Genomic DNA, 13,459 nt, shown 5'->3' with positions numbered 1-13,459 from the left:
TGTATTTCTGCTCTAATGCTGCTTCATTTCTAATACTACACTATTAGGTTCAAAAGAGGGAACAGTCATGGACACATTTATTTATTTGGCTGCTTAAACCCACAATAAATTAGTCACCAGTACAGCCAAATGATGAAAAAAAGTTTGACTAAAAATATGGTATATTATGGGCGTTCCTATTAATGTACTTTTTTTTCAGGGGGAAAAAGGCATTGAATAAGAAGAAGCTGAAAAGACGACAAAAAGTGAAGTCCAAAGTCAAATCGAGGACAAAGGTAAGACTTAACCTGCTATGGCTATTTAAATGTACTAACAAACTTCCATTAATAAATCACTCAAGCTTTATGAAAAAAAATGTTTCATCCACAAGCACCCAAAAAACTAAATATGAAACTCCCTGGGCAAGGTTTGGCTTGCTTGTATCAGCGACCGTCTGTTGCCAAGCGACATGATGTTTTCAGCATCGCCATGGCAACAGTTGCCTGGCTCCGACTCCTCCATCCATAGAGGAAAGCTTGTCTGTTCTTGAGGAGGATGACCTCTCTGTGAAGACGCAATATTTGTTTGGTCATACAAAACTTCATTTTTTTTCCTCTCCAACATAATTAGGAAGATCTGTTCATTTTTTTATTGGAAATAATTTTCCCCCTTTGAGATCCTTGTGCAAATAGAAATAAAGGTTCCTTGAGTCAAAATGTATTGTTTTTAAGTGCTATTTTTTTTACTAAAAAAACAAGTTTTTGTATTTATTTAATGTCAAATCTAAATGTATTGTTGTATTGTTGTTCAAAGTTGAGATATACAAAAATCAACAGTAATTTTTACATATTCAAAATTGAAAACAGGTTAATCTCCACCCAAAACAAAGTATACTACAAATGCTTAGTATTTTCAGTCTGGCTCACATATAATTATTAGAACAGTAAATATTGTCCATACATCTATAATCTTAATTTCACCGGGAAGTTGTGATTTACTTTCGTGGGCCGGACAAAATAATGTGACGGGCCTCATCTGGCACCCCCGGGCTGCTACTTTGACACCAACAATTTACCACCTGAGGTCGGAATTACACGCCTTCCATCCGTCCTTCTCCTTTTAAATGTCCACAAAGTGCTACAGGCAAGACAGCAGCAGACACCCTGCTAGCTGGAACTAATATTCTCCCTCTTGCATAGAGCTGAGTACGAATGACCTCCTAACACCCGCCCCCCTCCCTTCTAAACAGATGACATCACCTCCCGCAATGGGTAAGCCCAAAGGGTAACGAGAGGCAGGCAATCGATCGTTGAACTTCCCCCTCCCACGGGGTTGTGGCTAAAAATGCTGCTTCAATGGAGAACTCTAATCATTCACTGTGCTCATCCTGATTATTATTTAATGGACACTTAGATTATGGTACTTGATAGTTCTTCACTTAGGAAGCATTGGGGCGTGACTGTAAACTATACTCTCATTCAGAGGACGTTGGTGTGGAAACATTTTGAAGGAAAAAACGTCAAATGGGGTTTTGTTGTCACTTCTTTTTGTGGGAACATCTGCATAAAATGCATGAGAGTTGGAGTAGGCATGCCCAGTGTGTTGATTTAAATGAGTACAAAGTGTATATGATTCAATGTGTCCTTATTTGGTTTTAGGTAAGGTTAGATTAGAACTTTATTTTATCCCATATTAGGAAAATTTCTTGTTTGCAATAGCAAGACAGACATAAGACACAAGACATTGTAGAACTAGGTAAAAAACTAAATACCAAAATGCACTAAAAAAGACGGAAAAGCAGCAAAACGAGCAAGAGTGGATTATTTATTCGTAGGTAATATATGATATATTTATATTATTTATAGGTATTACCTCACTTCATCAACAATTTCCCCTTTGTGGCTTTTGTTGGTACAGACAGAGAGTTTCGATGGCGCCTTCTGCATCCCCGACATCAAGCTGCACAGCAACCCGTCTGCGTTCAACGTCTACTGCAACGTGCGCCATTGCGTGCTGGAATGGCAGCAAAGGGAGGCCTCCTTGGCGCTGGCCTCCAGGAGCTCGGTGCAGAGCGGCGACTCGGATAGCGAAGAGGAAGAAGAGTTCCGGGAGCCTGCTGTCAAGCTGCCAAAGGTAAGGACACCACTTTTTAAATACGCAAATAAAAAAATTATGTGACTTGAGAAAGTACATTCAAGCATTTCAGAATGCACAGTAACAAAATGAATGGAAACTGGTTCAGATTTCAGCTCCAATTTCTTTGTGCTCACAGATCATCGGTATCGGCCTGTGTGGGGTCTTTGAGCTGATTAAGGAGACACGCTTCTCGCACCCCTCGCTTTGTTTGCGCAGTCTGCAGGCTTTGTTGGACATGCTGCAGGGCCAACAACCCGAGGGATTCCAGACCGAGCCGCCTGATGTGCTGGGTGAGGAGCATACAAACAAATTTATAGGATTCCAGTCAGCTCATAACGACTACTGAGCCAATAACTGGATTTATTGATTTCTTAACATAAGTATTTTCCACTCTCTTTTCACGATACCCTATTTTGTTAATTTGTAAAAAAAAAAAAAAAAAGTCCTTGAGTATTAGTTAGGAAAAAAAAGTGTCTTATAGTCCGGAAAATACAGTAGTAATGTGCACTCTTTTGAATTGTATGCTCATTTCAAATGGGATTAATTGCATACTTTTTGTCCATCAGAATCCCTTTTCCAGCTGCTTCTGGAGACCACTGTCAGGAGCACGGGTCCCAACGACCCAACAGGACAGGCGATCACGGCCCTGTCCTGCGCCTGCCTTTTCAGCCTTGTCGTTTCCTGGGGAGACACCGGCAAGATTCTGCAAGCCGTCTCCGCCATCCTCACCAACAACGGCAGTCACGCCTGCCAGACGATTCAGGTGACTGACATATATATAACATTTAGCAGTCTTGGAACAAAATGTACCCTATTGAAGCTTTTCCTAACCTGAATTTTGTATTTAGAAACATTCTTAAGTAGAGGAAGCACTGTATTTTGTTAACCAGCAGCAGCAGCCTTCAGATTTTTATTGCATAGGCAACATCACAGTGGATCTCTTTGGTTCAATTCTCAGAAGTAATGTGGACAGTCCAAATTGAATTTGGAAACATGTCAGCCGAGTTGCAGTGGCCTGAATAATTAGTTTACGCTGCCTGATGACGTTTTTTTTTCTGTTCTGCCAAGTCACTGGTCTTCTCTTGAAAACAGCTGAATACTTGGGTGCATAATCTTCTTAAAGGAAACTGTGTTTCCACAATTTGATTCAGTATTTTCTTTTGGTTATATTTTTGTGTAAATGAAGAGCCATTCTTCCTTTTAGCACTTGAGTCAAGATAAACCCAATTTCTACCTATTTTCAAAAAATATTTATTCTATTTTATTATTATATAATACATGTATTGTGGATATTATTTTTCTGCTTGTGAATTTAAAAAGTTGACCTTGGTGTGTATGTTTTGCCAAAACAATTCATTACAAAATGCCATTGATGAAGTAGTAGTTCACCATCCTAAAACTGGATGCCATCCATCAAAAAGGAGAATTTTTAGATCCCTAAAGATAGAATGTGGGTTTACGGTAAATAGGGTCAATTTGGAAAGCATTGTTTTTCCTCTTGGGTTCCGCACTTTATAGCCCTGACGAGAGATGGTGAGTCATCATGGAAGCGAGCTGGCGGGAAATGTGGGCCTCACGTTTATGTGCATAATAAAGCCGCTTTGGTATTGTGATGTTGAGCTCAATGAGACGAGTGAAAACACACACAACAGATCATAATAACATTAAAACATGTCATCATTTGCATTTAATTACTCATTACAAACAGCCGCTATTTACCATTGGCAATGTGGGCGACCACCCGGGCCGCAATCCATGAAAATCCTCCAAAAATTAATTATTCAACTATAATATACTGTAATATTTATACTCTTATGTTAAACTTACATTCATTTTCGATTCCTTTAGGTGCCCACCATATTGAACGCCCTCCAGAGGAGCGTCCAGGCAGTTTTGGTGGGAAAGATCCAAATCCAAGACTGGTTCGGGAATGGCATCAAGCGAGCCGCCTTGATGAACAAATGGCTGCTGAAAGGCGTTACCATCGATGAGGATGAACGCTGCCTCCTCCAGACTGATGGATCCTTCCTCTACCTGCTCTGCAAGGACGGACTGTACAAAGTGGGCTCTGGGTACAGTGGCACTGTCAGGGTATGTCACTGATAAACAGTTTTTTTATTACCATTGAAATACCTGTTGGCCAGAATTTTATTTTTTTGACTGATATATTGTCTTTCTTGCAGGGCCACGTTTACAACTCCACATCCCGCATTAGAAATCGGACAGAAAAGAGATCGTGGCTGGGCTTTGCACAGGTAAGTTGAGATCAGCATATGCACATTGTAATACACAAGATTATTCAGGGCACGGGCTTTACTGTACAGTGAATATCGGATGATTGTTTGTGACAAATGGCTTTTTTGTCTCGCCGCTTTAGGGATACTTGCTGTACAGGGACACGGGTAACCACACTATGTCAGCCATCAAGATCAGTCCCGAGACACTGGAGCCTGAGGGAGCTGTCACCATGCCAGGTGCTGAAATTATGTTTAGTAACTTCTTGTATTGGATGTCATGGAGGTTGTTTTTTTTTGCCTCTTAACAATGCTGGAACACTTATAATCCTTGTTATAAAGATTTATCAAACTGATATTGTTGTTCCTGTGTGCAGGTCAGCACTCAGATGGACAGAATATACTCTTCACGGATGGAGAGCACATCAACCAAATAGCAGCCTGTAAAGATGTAAGTCTTAAGTCATTTCCCATGAAAATGTATCATTGTTAAAGAGTAATACCACACACAACAGGGACCCAATTAGGATTGACGCTGAATTAATTTCACATTTCCCAGCAGTAAATATGCAATCTGTTTGCTGTTGTACAAAGGCTTTTATCTATGACACTGTCATTCGCTGTCCTATATTATTGTTCGTAATTTTAGCAAGCAAATACTGATGTTGACGCAGTTAGTTTCAAGACAAGCACCAGTGGATTTATGATTGTCAAGAATCAAATGGCTGTAGGTAGCAGTAGGTTTTAGTGTTGTTGTGTTGTCTTCTTTTAGCAGGATGGTTTTGTAGTGCGCATCTACACAATGAGCTCCGACCCGAGCCTGCAGCAGGAACTGCAGTTAAAGCTGGCAAGGAAATGTCTGCACGCCTGCGGCATCTCTCTCTTCGACCTGGAGAAGGATCTACACATCATCAGTGAGTGACGCTAAACAGACAGGAGGGACATTTTAAATCCATCCTATTTTCTTAGGTGGACTTTAGGAGATATATCCTATTAGCATATTCTCAACTCCATTTTCTGACAATTATTAAATAAATAATCCATTTTTGACTGGTAAGGCCTAAAAATGAAGGATTGTAATTGAATTCCATTAAGGGAAGAGTAGAAAACGCTATTTAAGGCAATTCTGTAATGCATGCTCCTCTGTATTGATTTTGTCTGCATATGTTAGTCAGCAGACTTCTCAGTCAGATACTAACAGCAAAATGTTGATCTCCCAGGCACAGGCTTTGATGAAGAGGCAGCCTTACTTGGAGCTGGCAGGGAATTCGCACTGATGAAAACTGCCTCTGGGAAGGTGAGGGCAATAGCCACCATTGTATTGACTATACTGTGTACCCTCACTAACCACATCCATAATTCTTCACATTCCAGGAGTCATTGAGTTACTGTAAACGCAAAATCTTAGACCTATCATTATACTTCTTTACTGCCTATTTATATGTGTCTATAAAATACACGCATACTTAATGTACAGCAGAAGAATGACTAAGAAACTCCCTTGCACTAGTCATCAGAAGTCAATGCCAAGTATGTAGTTAGACAGGCAAGGGGTGTGTGTGTGTGTGTGTGTGTGTAGGGCGCTGTTTGTTGCATCTGTGCAGTGGGTGTAACAGTGTGAGGCTTAGCCAGATAACAAGAGGAGGCCAGTTTGCTTGTTGATCTTCTTTTTGGACTTGTTTGGATAAGGGTTATTAACTAGTGCAATCAGTAGCCTTACTAGAGAGCAAATCAACCCTATAATAAACCCATGCACAAACCTCTGCCTTATTTACAGAATGTAGGCCAAAAAGACATATTTATAAATGTATTAATTCCACTCTTCTCTAACTTGTGTTTCCGTTTTGTTAAATGTCAGATTTACTACACGGGAAAGTATCAAAGTCTGGGTATCAAGCAGGGAGGCCCTTCTGCTGGCAAATGGGTGGAACTCCCCGTTACCAAATCCCCAAAGATCCTTCAGTTCTCCGTCGGGCATGACGGCTCCCACGCGTTGCTCGTGGCCGAAGATGGAAGCGTCTTTTTCACCGGCTCTGCCAGCAAGGGAGAAGACGGCGAGTCCAGTAGGAGAGCATTTTTGCATTGATGTCATTATGGCTCAGATTACACAATAACAGAATTAACTTGATGGCTCTTTTCCAATGCAGCTAAAAGCCGACGACAGCCCAAACCCTACAAGCCCAAGAAAATTATAAAGTTAGAGACCAAGATGGCTGTGTACACGGCGTGCAACAACGGGAGCAGTAGCATTGTCACTAAGGATGGCGAGCTGTTTATGTTTGGGAAGGATGCCATTTACAGTGACAGCACTTGTGAGTTCTACTTTGATAAATAACGATGTATTTTTCAGGGCTAATAATATATATTTTCATATCTAGTAGTAGTATTAATTACACACTTAAATCATATTAGGTTTTAACTCATGAGCTAATAGATTGGCTGTGTTCAAGTGACTTACTCCTTCTAGAGGTTGAAGCTGAAAAGTGCAACAAAAGGTAGTCCTAACTTAAAGTTCTTGTGGGGCCACATTCAATGATATTTTCAGAATTAGCCATTAACAGGACATAGTTTTTACACCACTATTCTATAGCTTCCACAGTATAGTCATCACTTTTATTTATGTTTTTATCAATCTTTGTGTCTGACTTTTGTCGCCATCTCCTCTCTTTAGGCCAAGTGACTGACCTTAAAGGTCACATTGTGACCCAGGTCGCCATGGGAAAGGCCCACACCTGCGTCCTGACCAAAAATGGTGAAGTGTGGACTTTTGGCGTGAACAATAAGGGCCAATGTGGCAGAGACACAGGGTCTGTTAGCCAAGTGGGCAAAGGTAGGCAAATATTGCATCTTAATGGCATTGGCTACTTAAAAAGCGGCTTAACGCGTCCTCGTATTGTCGACAGCTTTCGGGGTGGAGAACATGGCCACTGCCATGGACGAGGACCTGGAAGACGAGTTGGAAGAGAAGGAAGAGAAAAGCATGATGTGTCAGCCCGGCATGCACAAGTGGAAGCTGGACCAGTGCATGGTTTGCACCGTGTGTGGCGACTGCACGGGTTACGGCGCCAGCTGTGTCAGCAGCGGGAGGCCTGACAGAGTACCGGGCGGGTAAGGTCACATGGATCCTCCATCTAGGCTGTCAAAACAAGGATATAGCCATTGGATTTTTGTTTATAGGGCATTTTTTGATGTAGAAAAATAGGGAAAAACATAATATTAGTGTTTATTGGATTAATGAGATTTATTTCTTCAGTAAATGGCAATTTTTTACATGAAAGTTTTTGCTCCTCAGCATCTGCGGTTGTGGCTCAGGGGAGTCTGGTTGTTCGGCATGCGGGTGTTGCAAAGCCTGCGCTCGGGAGTTGGACGGTCAGGAGGCTCGACAGAGAGGAATTTTCGATGCGGTTAAAGAGATGATCCCATTGGACCTTCTTCTAGGTAATGCTTTTTTCTCAACTTGTCTGTCTTATGCCAGTCATTTGAAGGTGTAGCCCTCAGAAAGTGCAAATGCGTGCACTTTGAAATAGCCATACAGAATCCTACAATCCATCGATTTAACATTTCTGGGCTTGAGAACTCAATGTCAGTTGTTGAGCTTCACAAAGTTTAAATGAACATGTACACTTGGGTTGCAACTTTTTGAATTAATACAATACAGTTGGAAAAGGATGTTTGTTGTCCCACATTCTTTACCCCATCATTCACTCACTAGATGGCCTTTTTCGCATGTATTTTCTCACTTAAGGATTAACATGGTTAGTATTCATTCATGCAGTGATTTTTCTACTGTTGGAAGGGAAGAGAGACTAGAAAAAGACCGTTTAAAATATTTCTGAGTCTGTTCTACGCACACTGCTCTGCCTGTCGCTTTCTCCCCTCGCACTCCACGTGCCCGTGTCACCCATTTTGTGGTTTCCGTCGAGCCGCGCGTCCATTGCGTGGCTTCATCGTCATTCATTCATTGATGTGTGTCTTTGTTTTGTTCTGCTCTGCTCCTTTCTCTTTTTCTCCCATCCTGCATTTGTCTGGCCTGGCTGCACCCCCCGCCCTCTTTTTTTTTTTGTTATCAGCTGTGCCTGTTCCCCCCCCTCCAGGAGTGAACATCGAGGAGCATATACAGATCCGGCAGGAGGAGAAACGGCAAAGGATCAACCGCAGACACAGGCTGGAGGAGGGACGAGGTAGGAAGAGATGGGGGATGTTAGGTTTTTGTTAGGTTATCCAGTTGGTAATTTTCCAAAGGAATTGATGGCATTTCCTAAGGGATCGTTTTGGTTTTTGTGGACACTGGGATGGTAAAATTAAGTTTCCTAAAAAAATCATAAATTCATGTAAGGGAAATATATCAATTATATATATATATGGATCGTGAGAATTGGTTGTAGAATAGAGGTGAATTAAGAAAAAAAAACCTGGATTTTGCTATATTAAAGTCATCATTTGTATTAAGGGAACTGTCATTTTATGGAGATAAAATGATAAGAAAAATGTTATGATTCCAATTGACAAAATAAAAACATTTACCTAAATTGCATAAAAAGCCAGGAGATAAAAATTCAAGTTTTGGGTTATTACAGTCAAATCTTACTTAATTTAAACCTTAACCTACCCATAAAATATTACATTTTACAATATTCCAAATGGAAAACATTCTAATTCCATTGGTCTAAAATCTGTAATTCCTTAAAATAACATTGCCATATTACAGGCTGCGCAATAAAAGAAGAAAATTGTGTTTTTGTCGGACCATCAAGAAGAACCACTTGAGCACATATTCATCTTTGTCATTTCAAATATTTGAAAGGTGCTTGGCTAGCTTTGGTGACTCCCCCATTTGCTTTTATTTTTGTTCCTTTCTGTGAGTGCGCATGGTCGTGGCGTACGTAGCAGTATTGATCCTGTTCTGTTTCCCATTGATTTGTGAGCATTGTGGCTTGCATGTGAAAAGTTTCTTTCTCCCCCAGGCCCCATTGTTTACCCCGGTACCATTTTAATGAACCAGCGTGAGCAAGCACTAGCCAGAATAAGACCCCTTCAGGCACTAAGGCATAAACCGGACAAGCACAAAGGTACTATGGTCTTACACTACCTTAATGGGCACAGAGATGCTCCCCCACTTTTGATTTTTTTTAATTTTTGACTCCATTTTCCCCCTCCGCCTGGCTGTCCGGCCCCGCTACCCCTCTTTTCACTCTCTGACAAGCGTCTTTAAGTTGAGGTTTAGTGACAACAATATTATTAATTTGTGGACTCCACAAGCCACATTTCTTCTTAAATAAGCGTTCGGTGAGGTTTTAAATATATTTTTTTTTATGATGATTTATTGCCAGGGAGAAGGAAACCACTTCACAATGCTTGTTTATTAAAAAGTACTGTGGACTTTTGGAAGTAGAACATAAAATGTTGTTTTTAGAGGACATTTGATATTTTTAAATGATATTTAAGCTTGTAAAAAACTGCACTTGTTTTACACAAGTGGCCAACTATGAAATTCTTATTTTTCTTTAAATTTAGATTTCCAAGGGTCCACTATACATCCGTTGTGTACCTGAAAATTATCAACTCTTTTCCAGGGGAAGACAAAAAAAGCATCCATTGCCTTAGTCTAATGTGTATTTTTTTCCTTTTGACTTGGAGACGATACAATGTCCACTTTGCCCTTCATTTTTAGCCCTTTTAGTTGGACAATCTGGGCTAACTGCTGTCCTCTAATGTTTGTTATGCAAAAAACACAAACCGTTAACGGTCAATGTGAGTCATGGGTGTTGACCAATTTTTTTTTCCTAAACTCCCAGACCTCTTACACAATCCTCTCAGTAAAACAGATTTCTTCACTGAAGTCTTATATTAGAAATAATAGTAATAACCTCATGCAGACTGCAAAAAAAAAAAGACACCATTTGTTTAGGTTTGACAGAAACTTGTCCGTTTTCCCCTTCTTTTTTATTCTCAGCATGTGATTTCCTTCTCTCCTTTCCCCCCCTGCAGCATAGTTTCTTTCCTGGACCGCTAAGACGGGATTCGAGAGTTTCAACTATACACGTTTTTTTTCGCCGCCCTCTCTTGCCTTCAAAAACAGGTTGTGATTTTTCTATTTTGCCTTCTTCCATTTCAGATGGCACCAGTGAGCGTGGCGAGAAAGATGCTAGTAAAATCACCACCTATCCACCTGGGGCTGTTAGGTTTGACTGTGAGATGCGAGCTGTGCAGGTCAGCTGTGGTTTTCATCACTCGGGTAGGTTAACTCATGTACCTTCAAGTAGTAGTAGTCTTTTTTACTTCATATACAGTAATGGGTTAGTTAACAACAGGCAGAAGTCTATAGAAAAAATAGACCTAATTTGTGTTTCATTATGAGTGATATGCTTATTTCATTGGTGATTAATTTCCCCCTCAGTGGTGTTAATGGAGAATGGAGACGTCTACACGTTTGGCTACGGGCAACACGGCCAGCTTGGACATGGTGACGTCAACTCCAGGTATTGTTTGGGTATTCCTTTCAAACAGGTCTAGGAATTATGTTTCAGGTCAAATTGAGGCTAAGTTATGTCAGGAAAACAATATGAATGCCTTAAAACTGTAAATATTTGCGTGCAAACATGCACTTATCAACATATTCTTAAATTAAATCCTATTTCTACTTTGTAGGGGATCTCCAACTCTTATCCAGGCTCTCCCGGGTCCGAGTATTCAAGTCACGGCAGGCAGCAACCACACTGTTGTCCTCCTTGTGGACGGGCAGGTCTTCACTTTTGGTAGTTTTTCGGTGAGAAAACAACAATCGCTCGGTTAACTGGACGCCCAAGTCTCAAGAACATGCTAAAATCTATCCTCTTTCAGAAAGGACAGCTGGGGCGACCTATCCTAGATGTTCCGTACTGGAACGCCAAGCCGTCCCCCATGCCCAACATCGGCGCCAGGTACGGACGCAAGGCCACCTGGATCGGCGCCAGCGGGGACCAGACGTTCCTGAGGATTGACGAGGCGCTTATCAACTCCCACGTGTTGGCCACCTCCGAGATCTTTGCCAGCAAACACATCATCGGCCTGGTGCCGTCCTCCGTGTCCGAGCCGCCTCCTTTCAAATGTTTACTCATCAACAAATTGGACGGGAGCTGCCGCACCTTCAACGATTCTGAGCAGGAGGACTTGCAGGGGTTTGGGCTCTGCCTAGACCCTGTGTATGATGTCATATGGAGGTCAGTCTTAATCTGCTAATCTGCTATTATAGACCATTTAAAAATAAATGATCTAATTTAGATTTCCTTTCATGTGTAAATTGTTTTAGAGACCCATTTGAGATTTAATTGTAGTTTTAGTAATACTACTACATATTGTGCATTGTCTCACTTTGTACTTCTTTAAGAAACGTTGTAAGTGTGTTTTTCTGTGGTCCGTTAGGTTCTTACCAGCTTCGAGAGAGATGTGGTGTTACAATGCGGTCATCGCCGACGCCAGGATGCCGTCTGCCACGGATCTACAGGCCCGATGCAGCATCCTGAGCCCCGAACTTGCGCTTCCTGCAGGCTCGCATGCCACCACCACGCGCTCCCACGGAGCCTTACACATTCTTGGTGAGGTGGCGAGATCATCATGTCTTCAGTTTTTTGGGTTTTGTCCATTTAGATATCATTGGCTTATGTTTTTTAACTAACGCAAAAAAAGGTTGTCTGGACACACTGGCGGCCATGCAAGAATTGAAGATGGGCGTGACTAGTGGCGAGGAAGAGACACAGGCAGTCATGAAGGTCTACTCCAAAGAAGACTACAGCGTGGTCAACCGGTTTGAGAGTAAGCATTTATTCATAAATAATAAGCAGTCAGTCCCCTTTCAGTCGCGATTGAAAATTGATTAGTACACACTGTACGGCCTTAATGACATTTTATGTTGTAGGTCACGGTGGCGGTTGGGGCTACTCGGCACACTCGGTGGAGGCCATTCGCTTTTGCGCCGACGCGGACATCTTGCTGGGGGGGCTCGGTCTGTTCGGGGGCAGAGGAGAGTATACTGCTAAAATTAAGGTAGGCCGTTCTCCTTTGTGATTGAGAGTGGATCTGATTTTGGATTACTTTTCAACTTTAAATAACAATTCAACAGCTCTTTGAATTGGGGCCCGATGGAGGCGACCATGAGACGGATGGGGATCTACTTGCGGAAACTGACGTACTGGCCTATGACTGTGCTGCTAGGTACACCTAATATCCATTGTGTACATACTCTACTAGTATATTATTCCTTACATTGTAGACTAATACACTTTAGTAAACACATTTTGGGTCTAAGTTTATTTTTAATGCGATGCATGGCAAGTGCCATGAGATATTCTATAAGTATTTAAAGTATTCTTTATTTTCACTGTTCTCAATTCGTTGTTTTTTTATTTAAGGGAGAAATATGCCATGATGTTTGATGAGCCAGTCTTGCTTCAGTCAGGCTGGTGGTATGTGGCTTGGGCCCGGGTTTCAGGTCCCAGTAGTGACTGTGGGTCCCACGGACAAGCTACCATCACCACTGATGACGGGTACAATGCACTCCATTGTTATATATTGCATGATGTGTATCAAACAATATTGTTTTATTAATATTATTTTTTCCTTTAGTGTTGTATTCCAGTTCAAAAGCTCCAAGAAGTCAAACAATGGAACAGATGTCAATGCGGGCCAAATTCCTCAGCTGCTTTATAGGCAAGTAATGCGCTCACAATAATAGGGACGGCCCGATCACATGTTATTTGCATCCAAGTCCGAGTCCCTAATAAGGAGGAAGAAAAAACATCCAAATGACTTATTTAAGCTATCCCAACATTAGAATTTTTCAATAGAGTGTGGGGAAAATCTTTTTTTTAATCCAGTTGTGCATCAGCAAATAATTTGCAAATAAATCATGTTAATAGCTTCTTTCAAATCCTTTTTGATACTGTTATAAAGCATTATACTGCTTTTTTATAGCTTTTGAATTAAATGTAGACTAATTTCACACTAGGCTTCCTTCCAACGATGGCAATGCATCAAAAGGGAAACAGCAGACAAGTGAGCCGGTTCACATCCTTAAGCGCTCTTTTGCTCGGACAGTGTCTGTGGTAACTACCCCCCTAATACTAAACATTATT

The 13,459-nt window shown here is 41.3% G+C and overlaps 1 protein-coding gene across 2 annotated transcripts in view; it reads left to right on the top strand.

Moving 5' to 3' along the window:
• Window positions 1–13,459, top strand: part of mycbp2 (MYC binding protein 2) — a 37,009-nt gene that overhangs the window by 2,294 nt on the left and 21,256 nt on the right. The window contains exons 2-29 of one of the 2 annotated variants that reach the window (XM_077727729.1): window positions 200–275; window positions 1,897–2,112; window positions 2,252–2,405; window positions 2,682–2,878; window positions 3,964–4,206; window positions 4,299–4,370; window positions 4,493–4,589; window positions 4,727–4,800; window positions 5,125–5,263; window positions 5,570–5,646; window positions 6,208–6,412; window positions 6,497–6,661; window positions 7,021–7,179; window positions 7,253–7,457; window positions 7,642–7,787; window positions 8,444–8,530; window positions 9,314–9,418; window positions 10,465–10,584; window positions 10,747–10,828; window positions 10,998–11,115; window positions 11,190–11,548; window positions 11,751–11,923; window positions 12,015–12,140; window positions 12,244–12,371; window positions 12,448–12,539; window positions 12,737–12,871; window positions 12,951–13,034; window positions 13,333–13,429. In XM_077727729.1, the coding sequence (XP_077583855.1) occupies window positions 200–275; window positions 1,897–2,112; window positions 2,252–2,405; window positions 2,682–2,878; window positions 3,964–4,206; window positions 4,299–4,370; window positions 4,493–4,589; window positions 4,727–4,800; window positions 5,125–5,263; window positions 5,570–5,646; window positions 6,208–6,412; window positions 6,497–6,661; window positions 7,021–7,179; window positions 7,253–7,457; window positions 7,642–7,787; window positions 8,444–8,530; window positions 9,314–9,418; window positions 10,465–10,584; window positions 10,747–10,828; window positions 10,998–11,115; window positions 11,190–11,548; window positions 11,751–11,923; window positions 12,015–12,140; window positions 12,244–12,371; window positions 12,448–12,539; window positions 12,737–12,871; window positions 12,951–13,034; window positions 13,333–13,429 (3,931 nt within the window). Of the gene's footprint in view, window positions 1–199; window positions 276–1,896; window positions 2,113–2,251; window positions 2,406–2,681; window positions 2,879–3,963; window positions 4,207–4,298; window positions 4,371–4,492; window positions 4,590–4,726; window positions 4,801–5,124; window positions 5,264–5,569; window positions 5,647–6,207; window positions 6,413–6,496; window positions 6,662–7,020; window positions 7,180–7,252; window positions 7,458–7,641; window positions 7,788–8,419; window positions 8,531–9,313; window positions 9,419–10,464; window positions 10,585–10,746; window positions 10,829–10,997; window positions 11,116–11,189; window positions 11,549–11,750; window positions 11,924–12,014; window positions 12,141–12,243; window positions 12,372–12,447; window positions 12,540–12,736; window positions 12,872–12,950; window positions 13,035–13,332; window positions 13,430–13,459 lie in introns of both variants that reach the window. The other variant, XM_077727730.1, reaches the window with a different exon arrangement.

Source organism: Stigmatopora nigra, chromosome 11 (assembly GCF_051989575.1).
Source record: "Stigmatopora nigra isolate UIUO_SnigA chromosome 11, RoL_Snig_1.1, whole genome shotgun sequence".
Taxonomy (NCBI): Eukaryota; Metazoa; Chordata; class Actinopteri; order Syngnathiformes; family Syngnathidae; genus Stigmatopora; species Stigmatopora nigra.
Note: the sequence above shows the minus strand (reverse complement) of the source record. Positions and strands in the feature narration are given on the sequence as shown.